This window comes from Tubulanus polymorphus, chromosome 8 (genome assembly GCF_964204645.1).
Source record: "Tubulanus polymorphus chromosome 8, tnTubPoly1.2, whole genome shotgun sequence".
Lineage (NCBI taxonomy): Eukaryota > Metazoa > Nemertea > Palaeonemertea > Tubulaniformes > Tubulanidae > Tubulanus > Tubulanus polymorphus.
Window position 1 is genome coordinate 14,690,746 of NC_134032.1, and position 22,298 is coordinate 14,713,043.

Genomic DNA, 22,298 nt, shown 5'->3' on the forward strand with positions numbered 1-22,298 from the left:
CCGGGACGGCGTAACGCTCAAAATTCACTTTAGTATTCTCTAAAGCTTGTTGGTTGATGTCGGTCGCCAACACGTAACTAAGCTTCGAATTATTACGTAAATAATGTACGACGCTGACGCAACCAGTTCCGCATCCGATTTCTAACATTCTAGCGCCATCTACTGTCTCTTGCGGTAAATTCAACGCCAACGAGTCGCAACCCGTCATAAAGAAAACATTATGAAAATTAACAAATTTTTCTCCGCAAAATTCAAACTCGTGTCGACCTCCGTTTTCTGTTATCAATTTCTCATTCAATTCTAATATCTGACGACCTTGAGTCAATAGCTCCGGTACGTCGAGTTTTTCCTGATTGGCAGACGCCGTCATTTTTAACAGCAGTTCTAATAGAGTTTCAGCGAACGTAATTCAGTGCTATCTCAATAAACGTTGAACAGTAGATGGCAGAAAAAAAACCAGCGAAAATAAATAAATAATATAAATACCATAAATAACAAAATATAGGACAAATTTCATTATCCAGCTGTCACAGACGAGTCTAATATGGCTCGTGTCTAATTTGAGAGCGCTCGATACTAAACACAAAGCGAAGTGTGTCACTTCTGGAACCTGTAGCAATGACCCGCGCTAAAATTTGGAAAAAGTTGAAGGCCATGAGTAATGACTGCATAGAACAAACTACATTAAATAGACGTTTTCTATGAAATAAATTGACTTACACTTGAACTGGATGTAACAGTCAACAGACATTAGACGAAACAGTCGGGCCAAATTGGCACGGAACAGGCTCGCGCCAAATTTGGCCCGTGCCTAATAAGAGAGCGCGTTCACACGTAAACCATTCACTCGATACTAAACAATGCTCAAACAAAGCGAAGTGGATCATTTCCGGTGCCAGTTGCAATTCAAACGCAATCATTTGTCTGGTGCTAAAATTTGGCTCGGGCCTCGTCCAACATTTTTGGTCGGGCCAAATTTGGTCCGGGCCCAACAGGCTCGGGCCCATTTTGCACCCGTGTGAACAGTTGTTCCGGGCCAAATTTGGCCGGGCCAAATATGCTCGTGTGATAGCGGCTACAATCAACTGACATTAGACAAAACAGTCAACAGACATTAGACATTAGACAATCAACTCGTGTAGATTTTCACACACTTTTGTCTCGCGTTAAGCATAAATAAATCAGGGCCCGGTTCCATAGACAGGGCTTAGACTTGACTTAAGACCGGTCTAAGACAAACTTAGTTCTATAGCAAATCTAACGACTTAAGACCTGTCTTAAGGTTTAAGACCACTTTTGTCTCGCGTTCAGCATAAATAAATCAGGGCCCGGTTCATTAGACAGGGCTTAGACTTAAGACCGGTCTAAGACAAACTTAGTTCTATAGCCAATCTAACGACTTAAGACCTGTCTTAAGGTTTAAGACCACTTTTGGTCTTAAGTCTTCACTATGGAACCGACCCCAGGGCCGTATCTCGATAAATTGTGTCCACGTTTTTCCCTAAAGTTACTCATCAGCGCTTATCTGTAGGATTTCCCATAATTCCAAGTCTTCAACCATTTCTCCAATTTTCACCAATTCGTGCCAAATTTTCTTCAGTTTCAAGTTTGCTTTTTTCGCTTTATCATCGAGAACTTCAAGCATACCGTACGCGGCGGAGTAAGCCATTATAACCCTGCCGCCCGGACGTAGGTGTCCGTGGGCTCCGGTTATAAAACGCCCGATAGCCTCGTAGCCGGGGTCAGCCATAGATCTGTCCAACATCGTTAAATCATCAGCCATTTCCCTCGGCACAAAAGTATAAGGAACGTGCCAGAAAATCAAATCAAAATTTTCATCTTCGCGAATATTTTCGAACACGTCGGAATATCGCACGTCTCCCGGGACGGCGTAACGCTCAAAATTCACTTTAGTATTCTCTAAAGCTTGTCGGTTGATGTCGGTCGCCAACACGTAACTAAGCTTCAATTTATTGCGTAAATAATGTACGACGCTCATGCAACCAGTTCCGCATCCGATTTCTAACATTCTAGCGCCATCTACTGTCTGTTCCGGTAAATTCAGCGCGATTGGATCGAAACCGTCCAGATAAAAAACATCGAAAAAATTAACAAATTTCACGCCGCAAAATTCAAACTCGCGTCGACCTCCGTCTTCTGTTATCAATTTCTGATTATTTTCAACCAGTTCTCGGCCCTCTTCTAACATCGCTGTCCGTTTAGCAAGTTTTTCTTGATCGAGAAAAGTATCTGCCATTTTGCGAAGGAGTATTACTAACGATAAGGATAGTAGTTAGACAGACGTTCAGACAGCAGCCGTAGACAGATATTCAGACAGCAATCGTAGACAGACCTTCAGACAGCAATCGTAGACAGACGTTCGGACAGCAGCCGTAGACAGATATTCAGACAGCAATCGTAGACAGACCTTCAGACAGCAGCCGTAGGCAGACGTTCAGACAGCAATCGTAGACAGACGTTCAGACAGCAGTTGTAGACAGGGATTCAGACAGCAGCCGTAGACAGATGTTCAGACAGCAATCGTAGACAGACGTTCGGACAGCAGCCGTAGACAGATATTCAGACAGCAATCGTAGACAGACGTTCAGACAGCAGTTGTAGACAGGTATTCAGACAGCAGCCGTAGACAGACGTTCAGACAGCAGCCGTAGACAGACCTTCAGACAGAGTCGTAGACAGATATTCAGACAGTTGCAGGTAGTTGGCAGCGCTCGCTGTCACACTACATCAAATGAGCAGTCAACAAAATTTTGGAAGCATAAAAAAACAGCAATCACTGACAAGTGACATAAACCACACACGTACCGCGCGCTAGACCCGGATAGGAATAAAAAAATCTACTCAATTTAAAAAATAATTTATCAATAATCTGATAATGAAGTGACCCGAGAACCAGGCTTAAAAAAACACGTTGAAAAGTCCTGAATTGCAAGCGATTATTTCTGATAATTATTATATCCACAGCTGGAATTTCACTTTAAGTAGATTTTCTAAAGAATTGAGTTATATCCCACAAAATATCAATAGAATATCAATAGAATATAAATGTGACAGGCGTCTGGTTATCATCACACTGCTGTATTTGAAAGACTCTTCATTCGACACGATATAAAATTCAGAAATCAATTAACGTTTTCGTATAGAGTTTGATAGTTTGATATCTGTTTTATATCAATATTGTAGACAGCTACGTATTCAAGTCTTTTCATTCGAATATTCGAGTTCTAAAGGGTATTATTAATAAATCTTAACCCTCCCTCCCTCCATTCTCCACGAAAAAACAACCACCAAACTGCTACTGCTATTATATCTGTTCAGTTCGCAACTGTCTATATGCTGTACATATGAGCCCGAACTAACAAACAGTTTGCCAATTAAGGAGAAATTGGCGATGAGATTTTCATTTTATTACCGACTTATCAAAATTCGACAGATTGTGATAATTTTCACAAAAAAATAATCCGCATTTTTAAAAAGATTTTACGATAATTTCGATGAATTATCCGATATTGTATACAGTTATTGATCGCCGATTGTAAGAATGTTCCACAGTTCTGCGTCTTCGTCTACAGATCCGATAAACACCTTTTCGCTCCAAAATTTCTCCAGTCTCAAATTGGCTTTCATCGCTTTTTCGTTAAGAACTTCGAAAACTCCGATGGCGCAACTGAAACCGAATATCGCCCGCCCGCCCGGGCGGAGGTGTCCGCGGGCTTCGGCGATAAACCGACCGACAGCCTCGTAGCCGGGGTCGGCGATACTACGATCCAACACGCTCAATTCGGCAGATTTATCAGCAGACACGTACAAACATGGAACGCACCAGAAAATCAAATCAAACTTTTCATCTTCGCGAATATTTTCGTAAACGTCCGAATATCGCACGTCTCCCGGGACGGCGTAACGCTCAAAATTCACTTTAGTATTCTCTAAAGCTTGTCGGTTGATGTCGGTCGCCAACACGTAACTAAGCTTCGATTTATTGCGTAAATAATGTACGACGCTGACGCAACCAGTTCCGCATCCGATTTCTAACATTCTAGCGCCCTCTACTGTCTGTTCCGGTAAATTCAACGTAACCGAATCGTATCCGGGAAAATGAAAGACGTTTTGAAAATTAACGAATTTCTCGCCACAAAATTCAAACTCGCGTCGACCTCCGGCGTCTGCTATCAATTTCTCATTCAATTCTACCATTTGACGACCTTCGGGTAGCAGGGCGTCGGCTTTGGCCAATTTTTCCTGTTCGGAAGAAGTTGCCATTTTTGAACGGGTATCAAGCAGAGTTCTAGTATAGACGATTCACATTAGATACTACAGAACTGGTTCATGTAGTCACAATGCTTAATACGCTGATAACTATAACACAGATCGTTTTGAAAGCAAAATGTAGGACAAAAATATAATCGACTGAATAGACGGAATACTAAACAGAATACAGTCAGCAGATCGAGGGGTGGATCTATGGTCTGATTCGGATCGAGGGGCGGATCTACGGGCTGATTCGGATCGAGGGGCGGATCTACGGTCTGATTCGGATCGAGGGGCGGATCTACGGTCTGATTCGGATCGAGGGGCGGATCTACGGTCTGATTCGGATCGAGGGGCGGATCTACGGTCTGATTCGGATCGAGGGGTGGATCTACAGTCTGATTCGGATCGAGGGGTGGATCTACGGTCTGATTCGGATCGAGGGGTGGATCTACAGTCTGATTCGGATCGAGGGGATGGATCTACGGTCTGATTCGGATCGAGGGGTGGATCTACAGTCTGATTCGGATCGAGGGGATGGATCTATGGTCTGATTCGGATCGAGGGGTGGATCTATGGTCTGATTCGGATGGGGGGGTGGATCTACGGTCTGATTCAGCGAGGGTTGCATCCATGTAATATAGGGCATATCACATACTGAAGTGCACCGCGACTCATCGGAAAATGTGAACTCAGAACCCGCTTAGTTCGGTTGACCTGGGACTGGGAAATCCTTCCCGAATAATATGAAATACGAATTATATGCTCTCATCAGAATGGAAATAACTTAGAAGGGACTGAAATTTAGTCCGAAATAAATGAAAATCCGAATAAAACCGATATGAATTAAGCAAGTTATACCATACAGAGAACTAGCTATGAATTTAAACTTTTCAGGAATCCATTACTAATAATTTATCTTTTTTTCCTGGTAAAATTTCAGGGCAACAAGACATTCAAAGGAGGCGCACACAAACCCCTGCACCCTCTGTAAAGGAGGCGCACACAAACCCCTGCACCCTCTGTAAAGGAGGGAGGCGCACACAACCCATGCACCCTCTGTAAAGGAGGCGCACACAACCCCTGCACCCTCTGTAAAGGAGGCGCACACAACCCCTGCACCCTCTGTAAAGGAGGCGCACACAACCCCTGCACCCTCTGTAAAGGAGGGGCACACAACCCCTGCACCCTCTGTAAAGGAGGCGCACACAACCCCTGCACCCTCTGTAAAGGAGGCGCACACAACCCCTGCACCCTCTGTGAAGGAGGCGCACACAACCCCTGCACCCTCTGTAAAGGAGGCGCACACAACCCCTGCACCCTCTGTAAAGGAGGGGCACACAACCCCTGCACCCTCTGTAAAGGAGGCGCACACAACCCCTGCACCCTCTGTAAAGGAGGGGCACACAACCCCTGCACCCTCTGTAAAGGAGGCGCACACAACCCCTGCACCCTCTGTAAAGGAGGCGCACACAACCCCTGCACCCTCTGTAAAGGAGGCGCACACAACCCCTGCACCCTCTGTAAAGGAGGGGCACACAACCCCTGCACCCTCTGTAAAGGAGGCGCACACAACCCCTGCACCCTCTGTAAAGGAGGCGCACACAACCCCTGCACCGTCTGTAAAGGAGGCGCACACAACCCCTGCACCCTCTGTAAAGGAGGCGCACACAACCCCTGCACCCTCTGTAAAGGAGGCGCACACAACCCCTGCACCCTCTGTAAAGGAGGCGCACACAACCCCTGCACCCTCTGTAAAGGAGGCGCACACAACCCCTGCACCCTCTGTATTCATAAAGTATCAAACACATATCGCAAATAAAAACCTAGCTATATAAAATGTCATGAATCTGATCGAGTTGGAAAAGTTCTGAAAAAAAAAATTTTTTTAAATTTAAAATTTGAATTTACCTGATACGAGAGAGTGTTGAATTGCGGTTTAATCGGAAAAATCTGTTTGACGTCGATCGTATCCGTGTCGCCGTGATCGAGAAAATAACAAACAACGCCGTCGCCTTGACGACTGATGACCTTGATTCTGGATACGACGCCGTCGTTGAGCATGGCGGCGTAAACCGACCCGACGCTCGGCGACGACTCGCACGCGTACTTGTTACTACGGTAATAATCGCTCATCTCGACCTCGAGGTCGTCGAGTAGATCCTGAAATTCCAACGAAACATCGTCTCAGTTATCTATTCGTTATTAACCCTTTAGACTCGAGATACTGTTTATTAACCCTTTAGACTCGAGATACTGTTTATTAACCCTTTAGACTCGAGATACTGTTTATTAACCCTTTAGACTCGAGATACTGTTTATTAACCCTTTAGACTCGAGATACTGTTTAATAACCCTTTAGACTCGAGACACTGTTTATTAACCCTTTAGACTCGAGATACTGTTTTTTAACCCTTTAGACTCGAGATACTATTTATTAACCCTTTAGACTGGAGATACTGTTTATTAACCCTTTAGACTCGAGATACTGTCGCCACCAAAAACTGCACCGCCGAACAAACTTGGATTTTTCGCATCAAAATTTCCAAACTACGGATATTGTTTTACATAAGACACGGTTTTCAGTTCAGTGGTAAGGCCTGGCTAAAAAGAAATACATAGAAGGACTTTTTCGGCAATCTAAGACCCAACAGGAGGGACTTTATGACTCGGAAAGGAGTACTCGCCAGTAAAATGAGGAAACTGTGATTATTGTTTACATGAGAGTATATTGAGAAACCAGCGGCGGATCCAGCCTATCTCGAGTACCGAATGTTGTGTGTGGGGGGAGGGGGATCTTGAGTACCACCTCATTCTCAATACAGTCAATATTTGCCTGTATATGACGTCACATACAAACATGGATCATGTTTGTCTCTCTCCGATACATGTGGGGGATACATGTGATACCTGGTAGTGAAGTGGTGCACCACAGGCCCTCATTTCCAATTTGTTTTTTATACGATAATTTCTGTTCTAAAATTGCGGAGATAGCGTCTGAGAGACACTAAAATTTCGAAATTCTTCGGGCGAGGACCCCTGAATTCCCCACCGGGGCATCGGGCCTTCAACCAGCTACTCGAGAGACACAATATCACTTTAACCCTTTCAGTGCTGACAAATCAATAAATACCCTATAGTGCTCGAGATAATTTGAAAATTCTAAAAAATTCCGCCCTAGTGTGTTGAATAACGGGAATAGCACTAAAGTGCGTCTACACCGCAGTGCGGTGTATCGTTAGTTATTAGTATTTTACTATGTTTGACAGGTGCTGCCATTTTTCAAGAGAGATAATTACTAATTACTAATTACATCGATACACCGCAGTGCGATATGCTAGCAAAATCCATCACTGATTTATACACCGCACTGAAAGGTTTAAGTAAAGTTATTCAGCACTGATTTATACACCGCACTGTGGTGTAGACGCACTGAAAGGTTTAAGTAAAGTTATTCAGCACTGATTTATACACCGCACTGTGGTGTAGACGCACTGAAAGGGTTAAGTAAAGTTATTCAGCACTGATTTATACACCGCACTGTGGTGTAGACGCACTGAAAGGGTTAAGCAGTACTCAGATTTGGCCCCTCTGGATCGAACGATCGAGAGATACTTACAGAAAACTTTTCGCCGACTAATCGAACGATCACTTCCGTCGTGCCTTTGATATGTGACACGAAAACGTCGATAAATTGTTTTTGAGGAATTTCTAATAAATCTGCAAAGAGAGAAATACGTTTGATTAAAGCGCGCAACAAAGTGAAACGAACACGAACGTCGATTGGTCTCTTGGCAACAAGAAGCTACTCCCACCCCCATGATAAAATTGACGCGTCCCCGCCTCATTGCGCATGCGTGCAACAAAATCATAAACGTCTTCATGGCGGTTGTTCTCGCCGCCGATTTATAGCTCAATTTTCGGGAATATTCATCAATCCTTCGACTCGTCAAAAAATGGATATAAAAACGACAACTGCACAATTCTACTGATTCGATTAAAACCTATTTGAGATATTTACGCTGAAAATTAAGAGAAATATCTAAAAAAAAGATCGATGCCAATCGAATATGAATTGACTTAACTCATTCACTCCAGAATATTCAAATTCAAAATCGCCCGCTGCAGACGGAATTTCCGCCATTTTGGTTTACAGGGGTAAGTTCCACTGGTACTTCCCATGATCAATAGTGTCAATGACCCGTTGCGTAGGGGATTCCATGGAATTCCCTCACATAATTTATGATAATGTTTACTCGCATTCTGATTGGTTAAAATCACGTGTAGTTTGAATGTAGGCAGTGTTTACATTTGTGACATCATGAAAGCCGCTCTCAGCAACGGTAAATACCGGCGAGCTGCTGACAGCCACGTAGTCGTTGAGTTCCCCGGCCAACTCGTAACAGAAAGACTGTATTCATTTACCTGGTTCAACGATTCGCACTTTAACGAGGCCTCGTTTAACGAGTTCGTCGTTAATCAAAACCCGATCCGAATTCCAGACTTTTACTTCGCACGTTTCATCTGCAAGAAAAACCGAAAATAACCGACAACGAAAATTATCGAAACCGACCGTCGATCGTTGGCGGGAAGAACTTTCGAATATTTGATCAGAGAATTTACCGGTTATTTCGACAAACTCCATTTTGAGGGGTTTGTCGCCCCCTCCGACGAGTTCCTCAATGGCAGACGTGCACGGTTGTTCATGATGCCCCTAAACATAGATAAACAAATCATTAAACTCTAGAACCTATTAAAAGGGTTGAATATTTCGAAGGATATGTTTTAGTTATTTAACATAAGACATAGTAGGCACACCATCAAACTCAGATATCACTCTCAAATCAAAAGAGATCTGACTTGAACGGAGTCTACTGTACCATCCAACTCAGATATCACTCTCAAGTCAATAGATCCGACTTGAGCGGAGTCTACTGTATCATCAAACTCAGATATCACTCTCAAGTCAAAAGATCAGACTTGAGCGGAGTCTACTGTACCATCCAACTCAGATATCATTGTCAAGTCAAAAGATCCGACTTGAGCGGAGTCTACTGTACCATCCAACTCAGATATCACTCTCAAGTCAAAAGAGATCTGACTTGAACGGAGTCTACTGTACCATCCAACTCAGATATCATTGTCAAGTCAAAAGATCAGACTTGAGCGGAGTCTACTGTACCATCCAACTCAGATATCATTGTCAAGTCAAAAGATCCGACTTGAGCGGAGTCTACTGTACCATCCAACTCAGATATCACTCTCAAGTCAAAAATTCGACTTGAGCGGAGTCTACTGTATCATCTAACTCAGATATCACTCTCAAGTCAAAAGATCTGACTTGAGCGGAGTCTACTGTATCATCCAACTCAGATATCACTCTCAAGTCAAAAGATCAGACTTGAGCGGAGTCTACTGTATCATCCAACTCAGATATCACTCTCAAGTCAAAAGATCTGACTTGAGCGGAGTCTACTGTATCATCCAACTCAAATATCACTCTCAAGTCAAAAGATCAGACTTGAGCGGAGTCTACTATACCATCCAACTCAGATATCACCCTCAAGTCAAAAGATCCGACTTGAGCGGAGTCTACTGTACCATCCAACTCAGATATCACTCTCAAGTCAAAAGATCCGACTTGAGCGGAGTCTACTGTACCATCCAACTCAGATATCATTCTCAAGTCAAAAGATCCGACTTGAGCTGAGTCTACTGTATCATCCAACTCAGATATCATTCTCAAGTCAAAAGATCCGACTTGAGCCGAGTCTACTGTACCATCCAACTCAGATATCATTCTCAAGTCAAAAGATCCAACTTGAGCTGAGTCTACTGTACCATCCAACTCAGATATCACTCTCTAGTCTAAAGATCCGACTTGAGCGGAGTCTACTGTACCATCCAACTCAGATATCACTCTCAAGTCAAAAGATCCGACTTGAGCGGAGTCTACTGTACCATCCAACTCAGATATCACTCTCAAGTCAAAAGATCCGACTTGAGCGGAGTCTACTGTACCATCCAACTCAGATACCACTCTCAAGTCAAAAGATCCGACTTGAGCGGAGTCTACTGTACCATCCAACTCAGATATCACTGTCAAGTCAAAAGATCAGACTTGAGCGGAGTCTACTGTACCATCCAACTCAGATATCACTCTCTAGTCAAAAGATCTGACTTGAGCGGAGTCTACTGTACCATCCAACTCAGATATCACTCTCAAATCAAAAGATCCGACTTGAGCGGAGTCTACTGAACCATCCAACTCAGATATCACTCTCATGTCAAATGATCCGACTTGAGCGGAGTCTACTGTACCATCCAACTCAGATATCACTCTCAAATCAAAAGATCCGACTTGAGCGGAGTCTACTGTACCATCCAACTCAGATATCACTCTCATGTCAAAAGATCCGACTTGAGCGGAGTCTACTGTACCATCCAACTCAGATATCACCCTCAAGTCAAAAGATCTGACTTGAGCGGAGTCTACTGTATCATCCAATTCAGATATCACTCTCAAGTCAAAAGATCCGACTTGAGCGGAGTCTACTGTACCATCCAACTCAGATATCACTCTCAAGTCAAAAGATCAGACTTGAGCGGAGTCTACTGTACCATCCAACTCAGATATCACTCTCAAGTCAAAAGATCAGACTTGAGCGGAGTCTACTGTACCATCCAACTCAGATATCACTCTCAAGTCAAAAGATCCGACTTGAGCGGAGTCTACTGTACCATCCAACTCAGATATCACTCTCAAGTCAAAAGATCCGACTTGAGCCGAGTCTACTGTACCATCCAACTCAGATATCACTCTCAAGTCAAAAATTCGACTTGAGCTGAGTCTACTGTACCATCCAACTCAGATATCACTCTCAAGTCAAAAGATCCGACTTGAGCTGAGTCTACTGTATCATCCAACTCAGATATCACTCTCAAGTCAAAAATTCGACTTGAGCTGAGTCTACTGTACCATCCAACTCAGATATCACTCTCAAGTCAAAAGATCCGACTTGAGCGGAGTCTACTGTACCATCCAACTCAGATATCACCCTCAAGTCAAAAGATCTGACTTGAGCGGAGTCTACTGTATCATCCAATTCAGATATCACTCTCAAGTCAAAAGATCCGACTTGAGCGGAGTCTACTGTACCATCCAACTCAGATATCACTCTCAAGTCAAAAGATCAGACTTGAGCGGAGTCTACTGTACCATCCAACTCAGATATCACTCTCAAGTCAAAAGATCCGACTTGAGCGGAGTCTACTGTACCATCCAACTCAGATATCACTCTCAAGTCAAAAGATCCGACTTGAGCCGAGTCTACTGTACCATCCAACTCAGATATCACTCTCAAGTCAAAAATTCGACTTGAGCTGAGTCTACTGTACCATCCAACTCAGATATCACTCTCAAGTCAAAAGATATCTGACTTGAACGGAGTCTACTGTACCATCAAACTGAGATCAGAGGAAAGTTTAATAGTTTAATGATACACACCTCTTTTGGAAGAATTCCAAACAACGAACATTTTATTGCTTGAACAGGAAAACTACAAATGTTCTTTAATATTCGTTTCAGTTTATCTTTAGGGCGATATTCTGTATTTCCGTAATCAATGAACAAAACTTCAGCTTCTGGTTCAAACTATAATGAAACAAACACAAATAAACCGTTTGGAAAATCTTGAATATTTCGCGGGACTCAGGATCCAGTTCGACAGTTGTGAGTTAGAGTTAACTCAAATCAAGATATGTTCAGGCGTTGAGAAGACTTACTTTTGCCGAAGTGCGAGTAGATAGTATTTGAGCTCGGTACCATTGCTGATCCATGGAATATTGAGCCACACAATACGTTCCCTTCACCAGCGTCTGAAGACACTTTGGACTGGCTCGTTTCTAGAAAATACCAACCAACAGGGGTCAGTTACTGAAAGGCTCTCAATACCACGGTGCATGGGGCAGTGACTGAAAGGCTATAGTTTGAATACCACGGTACATGGGTCAGTTACTGAAAGGCTATCAATACCACGGTACAGGGGTCAGTTACTGAAAGGCTATAGTTTGAATGCCACGGTACAGGAGGCAGTGACTGAAAGGCTATAGTTTGAATACCACGATACACCGTTGATCGATGCGAGATATTTCCAACTATACTCACGTCGTAAATATCACTGATGGCCGCCATGATCTCATCGATGTTCGAGTCACGACGATGAACGTAGAACTCTTGACAATTTTCGTACAACGATAAAAACACTTGAACACTTTCACTAAAACAAACATAAACAATTATAGAAATTAGTTGCTTTTTCCAAAAGTTGGACTAGTAGTCACTGATAAGTATAGCATGCAGCCAATCTTAGTTGGACTAGTAGTCACTGATAAGTAGAGCATGCAGCCAATCTTAGTTGGACTAGTAGTCACTGATAAGTATAGCATGCAGCCAATCTTAGTTGGACAAGTAGTCACTGATAAGTATAGCATGCAGCCAATCTTAGTTGGACTAGTAGTCACTGATAAGTAGAGCATGCAGCCAATCTTAGTTGCTTTGTCCACAAATTGGACTAGTAGTCACTGATAAGTAGAGTATGCAGCCAATCTTAGTTGGACTAGTAGTCACTGATAAGTAGAGCATGCAGCCAATCTTAGTTGGACTAGTAGTCACTGATAAGTAGAGCATGCAGCCAATCTTAGTTGGACTAGTAGTCACTGATAAGTAGAGCATGCAGCCAATCTTAGTTGGACTAGTAGTCACTGATAAGTAGAGTATGCAGCCAATCTTAGTTGGACTAGTAGTCACTGATAAGTAGAGCATGCAGCCAATCTTAGTTGGTTTTTTCACAAATTGGACTAGTACGTGGTAGTCACTGATAAGTAGACCTTGCGCCCAATCTATCACATAGTCAACATGGACTTTTGACTAACTACGACTGAAACTAAATTATTCTCTGACTTCCCAGCGTATTTTTTTATGATACTCTGACTTCACCTAACTCTGTTATATTTTAGCATCTGGTACGAGTTAAGACGAAGTTTATACTGTAATTGTTGAATATTCGAGGCGCGAACGTAGTAATCAGGAATGGACTGAAATTGCGTCAACTTTTAGCAGACGTAACTTACCCGATTCCGGGGACTCGCGGCGGAGGTATTTCCGTTTTTTCATTCTGGAAAGAAAACACGCATCAGAATAAAAATTAGTTTCGTTGAAAAAAAAATTAATTTCCAATCCTATGAACTCTTCCTGAGCCCAGTTTCACGAAAAAGTTTAAGCCTAAAACGGTTAGGTTTGAATTGTTGTCCTCATCAAAAACATGAATTAACCAATAGCGATTCCATCGATAATTCGAGTTTAACTTTTTTGTGAAACTGTTCCTGGTGTCATATTACCATCGATTTCTACATTATGTGGTAGATAAATATGATTGAATACTCACAGCAAACACGTACGAATTATTGGTCACTGAGATGGTACTCTGTAGAACGGGGTATAAAATACATGTATTTTTTGCTCCGACTGGACTGAAATAGAAAATGTATCATCAGCAATCGAACTAACTACGCCGGGATTAGCTTCATGGGCCGGAATTAGCTTCATGGGGCAGGATCAGCGCCACTGGGCCGGGATCAGTTTCAAGGGGCAGGATCAGCGCCACTGGGCCAGGATCAGTTTCAAGGGGCAGGATCAGTGCCACTGGGCCAGGATCAGTTTCACTGGGCTGGGATCAGCTTCACGGGGAAGGGTCAGCGCCAATGGGCTGGGATCAGCTTCACGGGGCAGGGTCAGTTTCACTGGGCTGGGATCAGCTTCACGGGGAAGGGTCAGCGCCAATGGGCTGGGATCAGCTTCACGGGGCAGGGTCAATTTCACTGGGTCGGGATCAGCTTCACGGGGAATGGTCAGTGCCAATGGGCTGGGATCAGCTTCACGGGGCAGGGTCAGTTTCACTGGGTCGGGATCAGCTTCACGGGGAAGGGTCAGTGCCAATGGGCTGGGATCAGCTTCACGGGGCAGGGTCAGTGCCACTGGGTCGGGGTCAGTGTCACAGGTCAGGGTCAGTGTCACGGGGAAAAAACCAGTTCTCTTGCTTCTATGAGTTTGAAATTTTCTTTAATAAAATGTAATTATTTCTCTTTGGAGAAAATTAAGTTTTTTCTTTCGTTTTAAGATTTTCTTACTTTTCCATTTTAACGATATCCATCCATTCTTCGAGTCGATCCTCGATTCGATCGGGTAAAACTTCGTTATACTGTTCTTTGTACATCACCTCGAGTCGAGTCGCGAAAAGTCCGTTCGGTTTCGTAGCAACCAACTACAACAATACGCATGGAGAAAATCAACGCGATAAAAGAAATCGAGAAACGCACGAGACGTTTCCTCAAATTCATACTCACATCTCGGACTCGACTTTTTACGGTTTCAAGGTCGGCGGAGCACGTTAATCTCGAACTAATTATTGGACCAAATTCGTCTGAAAATTCATCATCAAACTACAGCAACGGTTGACATTCATGAAAATTTTTTAAGTCTTAAAATGATTAATTTTAAATAGAAGACCACATTGAGAACATGAAGTTGCCAATAGCAAGAGAATTTCTAAGTTTCGTTTTTTTTGTGAAACCCGGTTCCGAATTGCAATCAAGATACAACTGGAATATTCCAACTGTCGAACTTGAATCCCGAACTGTGGGAAATCCTGAACTGTGGACTTGAATCCCAAACTGTGGAGGAATCTTGAACTGTGGAACTTGAATCTGGGACTGTGGAACTGAAATCCCGAACTGTGGAATTGAATCCCAAACTGCGGAACTTGAATCCCGAACTGTGGAACTTAAATGCTGAACTGTGGAACTTGAATCTGGAACTGTGGAATTGGTATTGTGGAACTGGATCTTACCTTCGTTATACCCGTCAAGGTTCATATCCTGGAACGACGGACCTCGCGAAGCGTTCGTCGCTTTCGTTCGTTTAGTTTTTGGTCGCACACCAGATGGCGCTTTCATTTTTTCTACTGCGTCTGCCGAGAAATAAACACAATGTCAAGGTCACACATTCGCTAGGTTGAATAGGTGTCAAGGTCATAATCAGTACTCACCAGCAGTAATATCGAATGCGATGCAAGCGTTTTTTGCGGCGAGGTTTTCTGCGGCTTTTTTTGACGGACAAGTTTCTGAAAATTTATGGAAATATTTAACATTTGCGACTTATCACTTCAAAACATCATACAAATTGATAGATAAGAATCAGAGGTAGGGCTCGGCCTTGACCACGACTGTTGAGTCCAGTGCCAAAATATTTAACTGATACATGATAACATTTTCAGACACTTAGACGTATACATAGACCTGAAGCATATTGCACAGTAACATTGTATATTCAAATCTATGCTTATTTCAGTTCTATAAACTAACACCTTAAAACCAGTGTAAACTCATTTCGGTTCTATAACCAATCTAACATCTTAAGACCAGTCTAAACTCATTTTGGTTCTATAACCAATCTAACAACTTTAGACCAGTCTAAACTCATTTTAGTTCTATAACCAATCTAACAACAACTTAAGACCAGTCTAAGCTCATCTTGGTTCTATAACCAATCTAACAACTTAAGACCAGTCTAAACTCATTTTGGTTCTATAACCAATCTAACAACAACTTAAGACCAGTCTAAGCTCATCTTGGTTCTATAACCAATCTAACAACTTAAGACCAGTCTAAACACATTTTAGTTCTATAACCAATCTAACAACTTAAGACCAGTCTAAACACATTTTAGTTCTACAACCAATCTAACAACTTAAGACCAGTCTAAACTCGTTTTAGTTCTATAACCAATCTAACAACTTAAGACCAGTCTAAGCTCATTTTGGTTCTATAACCGATCTAACAACTTAAGACCAGTCTAAACTCATTTTGGTTCTACAGCCAATCTAACAACTTAAGACCAGTCTAAGCTAATTTTGGTTCTACAGCCAATCTAACAAGACCAGTCCTGTGATTCAAGAACAACTTAGGTTACTAATGCGCAACTGAATCGTGAGCCTATTATGCGATTTCGACCTCGTGACACTTACGATTACATCCAAATGTTTGCCCGTGGATTCTTACTGAACTGATGAAACCATTTTTTGACGGGAGCGTATTGAACATCAAACCGGCTGAAATTAAAATATTTTAAAATGCGATTTAAAGAAAACTAGAGCCCGGGGTCAAAACTGAAACATGAGGACCCAGTTCCACAGTTGTGAGTTAAGATTTAACTCTCCGAGTTAAATGAACTAACTTTAACTCAGAGTTAACTCTAACTCACAACTGTGGAACTTGGCCGAGGATTCTTAATTACAGGTTATCAAAATGATCTCTTTTAAATAAATATTTGAACGAGATATCATTATCAAACAGGGTCCCTATAGATCAGTCATTCCAGAATTCAAGGAGAAGATTTCAAATTTCGAGGAGTGTATGTATCAGTTTCAAATCCCAATTAAAGTAAACTCCTCCTAAATCGGTACGATTTATCTCAGTAAACTGTTAATTCAGTCCTTAATAAACTTAGTTTCTAATTCAGTTACCGCTTAAACCATTTAATTTAGTGGAATATGCTTGTATCAGGCCTATGACTGACTCAGAATCAGAGGTAGGGCTCAGCCTTGATCACGACTATTGAGTCCAGTGCCAAAATATTTCACTGATACATGATAACATTTTCATTTCTCTACTGACCAGGCCTAAAACCTTAAAACCTTAAAGTTGCCAATTTCTCAAAATTCAAGGAGTTTTCAAGGAATTTTGGGCATTTTGCTAAAATTTAAGGATATTCAAGGACCTTGAAAAACATTTTTGGTTTAGAAGTTTTCGACAAGGAGTCGAAGGGAACCTGAATATTTGAATGAGATATCGCTATCAATATAAAACTCACTGACGATTCCTTTTTTTTGCACGTAACAATGAAGTAAAGACTTGAAATTTGTGTGTAGCTCATCCACGAGGAAATCGGGAACCGCTACGTTCCGTTGTATCGGTCGTTGATTGGTGATCGGTCGACCCCAGGTGGACGCCGACGGGCGTGGCTGCGGCGGCTGCTGCTGCTGGACCTGATTCGAATCTCCTGTTTGTGAAAGAAACGATAAAATCACTTAAGAAGGTATTGAACAGTTTTAAACATTCTTATTTCATGAACATCATTCTTACAATTATAACATGAAAATCCTACATCAGAATGAAAAACTTGTCAAATTCTAAATTTGTTTTGATTTTTGTCACTGTTTTTATATTGCTCAATGTTTATATTCCTCATAATGTTGTTATAGCGCCAGGATTCCTGAAGGCGACTATGAGTTCGAAAGCCGAATAAACTAAATTAGCTGAACGAAACATTTCTGGTTCTTTTTACTCTTAGTGTACAGGGATTTTATATTATCTTTATACCAGGGACTCAGAGTGTTTCATCAATGGTTATAATGAAGACAACATCAGTATTCCTGAAGATGACTATTAGGATATAGTCGAAACGTTGAATAAACTACACTAGCTCAAGGAATACAGTATTCCTGAAGATGACTATTAGGATAAAGTCGAAACGTCGAATAAACTACACTAGCTCAAGGAATACAGTATTCCTGAAGATGACTATTAGGATATAGTCGAAACGTCGAATAAACTACACTAGCTCAAGGAATACAGTATTCCTGAAGATGACTATTAGGATAAAGTCGAAACGTCGAATAAACTACACTAGCTCAAGGAATACAGTATTCCTGAAGATGACTATTAGGATATAGTCGAAACGTCGAATAAACTACACTTGCTCAAGGAATACAGTATTCCTGAAGATGACTATTAGGATAAAGTCGAAACGTCGAATAAACTACACTAGCTCAAGGAATACAGTATTCCTGAAGATGACTATTAGGATATAGTCGAAACGTTGAATAAACTACACTAGCTCAAGGAAAAATTTCAGACTCTCTTTATTCTTAGTCAGCAGGGATTATTCTATTTGAAGAGACACTTACGCCATTTGTTGTTCATATCATTTGGTGACTTTGAGCGGAATCTAGAAGGAGCTTCACCACTGCCGGCACCAGGCTGAGCGATTCTCTAAACGTTGAAGAACAAAAAGATGTAACATATGAAGAAATAAAGACAGAATCTTTTATCTTGAATACTTGAAAGATTTTCGGAATACTTTCATAAAAGGCAACAAGGATTCAGTGTCGTGACATGGGGCATTACAGTCCACTAGCTCCGTAGATGTGATCACTCTGTGACTGGGTGAACCAGTTTACAGAGAACCCACTAGCTCTGTAGATGTGATCACTCTGTGACTGGGTGAACCCCTTTACCGAGAACCCACCAGCTGCATAGATGTGATCACTGTGTGACTTGGTGAACCCCTTCATCGAGAACCCACCAGCTCCGTAGATGTGATCACTGTGACTGGGTGAACCCCTTTACCGAGAACCCACCAGCTCCGTAGATGTGATCAATGTGTGACTTGGTGAACCCATTCACCGAGCACCTTTTCTGATGGATTCAATGAAACACTAATGAAAGTGCACAAGTTTTAATAAAACTGTACGATGCATGCATGAAACTCTATGTACATATTGAGCATGCATAAAACATAATCAACTAATCTTACTGAATTTTGTTTATTTTCATTGAAAGCGTCGATAAGCGCTTTACTAACTAGAGACTGCGAGCTGATGGAGTTTGACCAATCAAAACTTCTTACTTTCGACATTAACGGCTGCGGAGCTGCTGGTCCCCAGCGTGGATACACGGGTCCGTTATATACGGGTCTCGACGGGCTACTCATGAACGACGTATTTTGCCCGAATCTACTCATTTGAAACGATTTATTGCGGCTGCTGAAAATGAAGAAAATTATGCTCGTAAAACCTTTAATCAATTCGAGCGGTTTCATCGACTGAGTAAGACGAGTTTAAAGACGAGAAATTCTAGAGTTCCCGAAGATCCGTCATTCCTGGATGGAAGGAGTTTTAAAGGAGAAAATTTCAAATTTCGGGGAAGCATCAGCGCCATTTTCATGTCGTAATTACTGTAGACTCCTCCTAGATCAGATCTGGTTTTATAAGAACATTTTATACACTATACATAACCCAACTGTTTCCGATTTGGTAACTACTTTCCACTTAGAGATTTCATTACTGCATTGAATGTCTTGAAAGTTCCGAAGAGAAACTAAGCCCCATTTTGCTCATATCAAAGGGGTTTCAAACACCTTAAAAAGCATTTCGGAGTTTTTAAGAAATCAAGAAGTCGTTGGTAACCTGAAATTGTTGGTCATATTTACCCGTAATTCGAATAATTTCCGGACGTTTGTGGTTTTCGGTACGTGGTCTAAAATACAACGATCAGATAATTATAATTTAACTCAAACATCGCGAATTTAGAAACGGAATCTTTTTACCATTTTCTTGCGAGTGGGTTTCCGTTTTTTGCTTTTCTGATTCGAGATCAGTTTCGCAATGTGCGCCGTCTCTTCTGTAACCACGGCGAAACAGATCATCTCGCCATCTTTATTCCTTAAAATCATACAAAAAATACAATTAAATACAATCAGACTTGTTTAAAGTCATTATTAGTATAAGTCTTTGTATAACTGAAGTCTTCTTCATTTTTGAGTCCCAATTTGTGTTTTCAATTCAATTTACTAAGTGTAAGTCATCATTTGGATAAGTCTCATATTACTGAAGTCATCTCAATTTTTGAGTCTCAATTTCTATTTCTAATTCAATTTACTAAGTGTAAGTCATCATTTGGATAAGTCGTCACATTACTGAAGTCATCTCAATTTTTGAGTCTCAATTTCTATTTCTAATTCAATTTACTAAGTGTAAGTCATCATTTGGATAAGTCTCATATTACTGAAGTCATCTCAATTTTTGAGTCTCAATTTCTATTTCTAATTCAATTTACTAAGTGTAAGTCATCATTTGGATAAGTCGTCACATTACTGAAGTCATCTCAATTTTTGAGTCTCAATTTCTATTTCTAATTCAATTTACTAAGTGTAAGTCATCATTTGGATAAGTCTCATATTACTGAAGTCATCTCTATTTTTGAGTACCAATTTCTATTTCTTAGGCCTATTCAATTTACTAAGTGTAAGTCATCATTTGGATAAGTCGTCACATTACTGAAGTCATCTCAATTTTTGAGTCCCAATTTATATTTGCAATTCAATTTACTAAGTGTAAGTCATCATTTGGATAAGTTGTCACATTACTGAAGTCATCTCCAGTTTTGAGTCTCACTTCGTATTTCTAATTCAATTTACTAAGTGTAAGTCATCATTTGGATAAGTCGTCACATAACTGAAGTCATCCCTATTTTTTAGTCTGTTTTTTTTTATATCCAATTCAATTTACTTCGCGTAAGTTGTCACTCGGATAAGTCAACTGATAAGTCAACTGATAATCAACGTAAATAAAGATTGTGAGACATACTACGACTTATATCAGTTTCACCATGGCCGATATAGATATTAAAAAGTTTTCAAATCCTTGAAAGTCCATTGGACTGATTTTCCGAACAAGAATATTTCATTAATCGATTTAACCGTATTGAAATGAATTATTTTTTAAGTTATGTTTGTCTTTCTTACCTGCTGAATCTGACAGTGTCTTTCACGGAATGGAGAAAGTCTTCTTGCGTGTTGAATCCAAATTGTTTATACGGAACTGAACTACCGTTGCATTGTCGGTACTCACCTAGAACATAAATCAGTTATTACGATAAAAACATATATATAAATCAGTCCTGTATCCCGAGATGCAACGAGATGAACCCCTTCTGGTAGACGTAGGCGTGGCCGCCCCAAAACCATATCTTCAACTGGTCTTATCTGGGAACAGGCTCAACACACAGCTAACGACCGGTCCAAATGGAAGAAGTTTGTCATGGCTTTATGTCCCAGAAGGGATAAAGAGAATTAAGTAAGTAAGTATGATAAAAGTTGTTCGTCCAAAGCTTGGTTTCCAGTGGGTAGATTTGCTTGGTTCAAGTTAACCAGTGGATAGTTGACACCGGTAAGCCAATTTTCACCAGAGATATAGCCACTGGTCAACTCCAAACCTTTCTTTTCAGTACTGGGTAACTGCTGATTTCAATATCAGGGGCCAGTTGCACAGTTCGTGACTTAAGTCCAAAAGTGGTCTTAAATCTCAATACTGGTCTTAAGTTGTTAGATTGGCGATGGAACTAAGTTGGTCTCAGAACGGTCTTAAGTCTAAGCCATGACTGTGCAACCGAAGATAAAATTAATCATAGAAAGTTGACAAATTTCACAATTACTTACTATCTAATTTCCTAATCGGTAAACCATCTTTAAAGGGCTGCAGTACAGCCCTCAGCAGCATCTTGACCAGGGTAAGGTCACCCATCGTTGCGCTGATCTGTTGTTGTCGGTAGTTTTGTCTAAAAAGTAAAGACCACACGATTTAATTTTCCAGCAGGGACAGACTCAGAATGAAAGCAGTTCTGAATAAGCCACTTGGTGGCATCTATGGTACAACTTGATTGTAGGTAGGCCTAGTAGGTATAGGCCACTGCCCCGCGCGAGGACTCCCGAGCCTATATATCCGCAAAATAGCGTTTACTAATATAATGCCGCATTATTGGCAAAATATCCACTTCCTAGACCTAGAATCAAATGTCACAATTTGATGGCAACTTAAGATGGCACAGACTTTTAATATATAGAAGACGTGAAGTCCCTACTACCGTTTCATAACTTTCACACGTGACAGAACCTCGGCAGCCTGACTATTAATGTAATGTGATGTGAGCCTGATGTCATCTGGAATCGCTGACTCGTCAAAATTGTCTTACCAAAAACAGATAATACGAAGGACTTCAGATAATGAAAGCGATTCATTGAAATTAGTACCTCGTAATCAAAAAAACCCACCAGTACAGATTGAGCAATTCGAATGAGCCGCACGCGTCTGTTCTGCGCGTGCTTCATAAACCTTTACCAGATTCCCGTA

The 22,298-nt window shown here is 41.4% G+C and overlaps 1 protein-coding gene across 1 annotated transcript in view; it reads right to left on the reverse strand.

The window, feature by feature from the left end:
• Positions 1-22,083, reverse strand: part of LOC141909513 (tudor domain-containing protein 7B-like) — a 40,898-nt gene extending 18,815 nt beyond the window's left edge. The window contains exons 1-22 of the mRNA XM_074799937.1: positions 22,033-22,083; positions 21,608-21,726; positions 20,915-21,020; positions 19,718-19,832; positions 19,601-19,647; positions 19,019-19,154; positions 18,297-18,381; positions 17,201-17,389; positions 16,356-16,439; positions 15,378-15,452; positions 15,180-15,299; positions 14,677-14,753; positions 14,461-14,594; positions 13,719-13,803; positions 13,405-13,448; positions 12,440-12,551; positions 12,058-12,177; positions 11,780-11,926; positions 8,896-8,986; positions 8,698-8,796; positions 7,892-7,992; positions 6,184-6,435 (exon numbers count right to left, since the gene is read on the reverse strand). Coding sequence (XP_074656038.1) covers positions 6,184-6,435; positions 7,892-7,992; positions 8,698-8,796; positions 8,896-8,986; positions 11,780-11,926; positions 12,058-12,177; positions 12,440-12,551; positions 13,405-13,448; positions 13,719-13,803; positions 14,461-14,594; positions 14,677-14,753; positions 15,180-15,299; positions 15,378-15,452; positions 16,356-16,439; positions 17,201-17,389; positions 18,297-18,381; positions 19,019-19,154; positions 19,601-19,647; positions 19,718-19,832; positions 20,915-21,020; positions 21,608-21,726; positions 22,033-22,040 — 2,346 coding nt within the window. The 5' untranslated portion in view covers positions 22,041-22,083. The remainder of the gene's footprint in view (positions 1-6,183; positions 6,436-7,891; positions 7,993-8,697; positions 8,797-8,895; positions 8,987-11,779; positions 11,927-12,057; positions 12,178-12,439; positions 12,552-13,404; positions 13,449-13,718; positions 13,804-14,460; positions 14,595-14,676; positions 14,754-15,179; positions 15,300-15,377; positions 15,453-16,355; positions 16,440-17,200; positions 17,390-18,296; positions 18,382-19,018; positions 19,155-19,600; positions 19,648-19,717; positions 19,833-20,914; positions 21,021-21,607; positions 21,727-22,032) is intronic.
• Between the last annotated feature and the right edge of the window lie 215 nt (positions 22,084-22,298).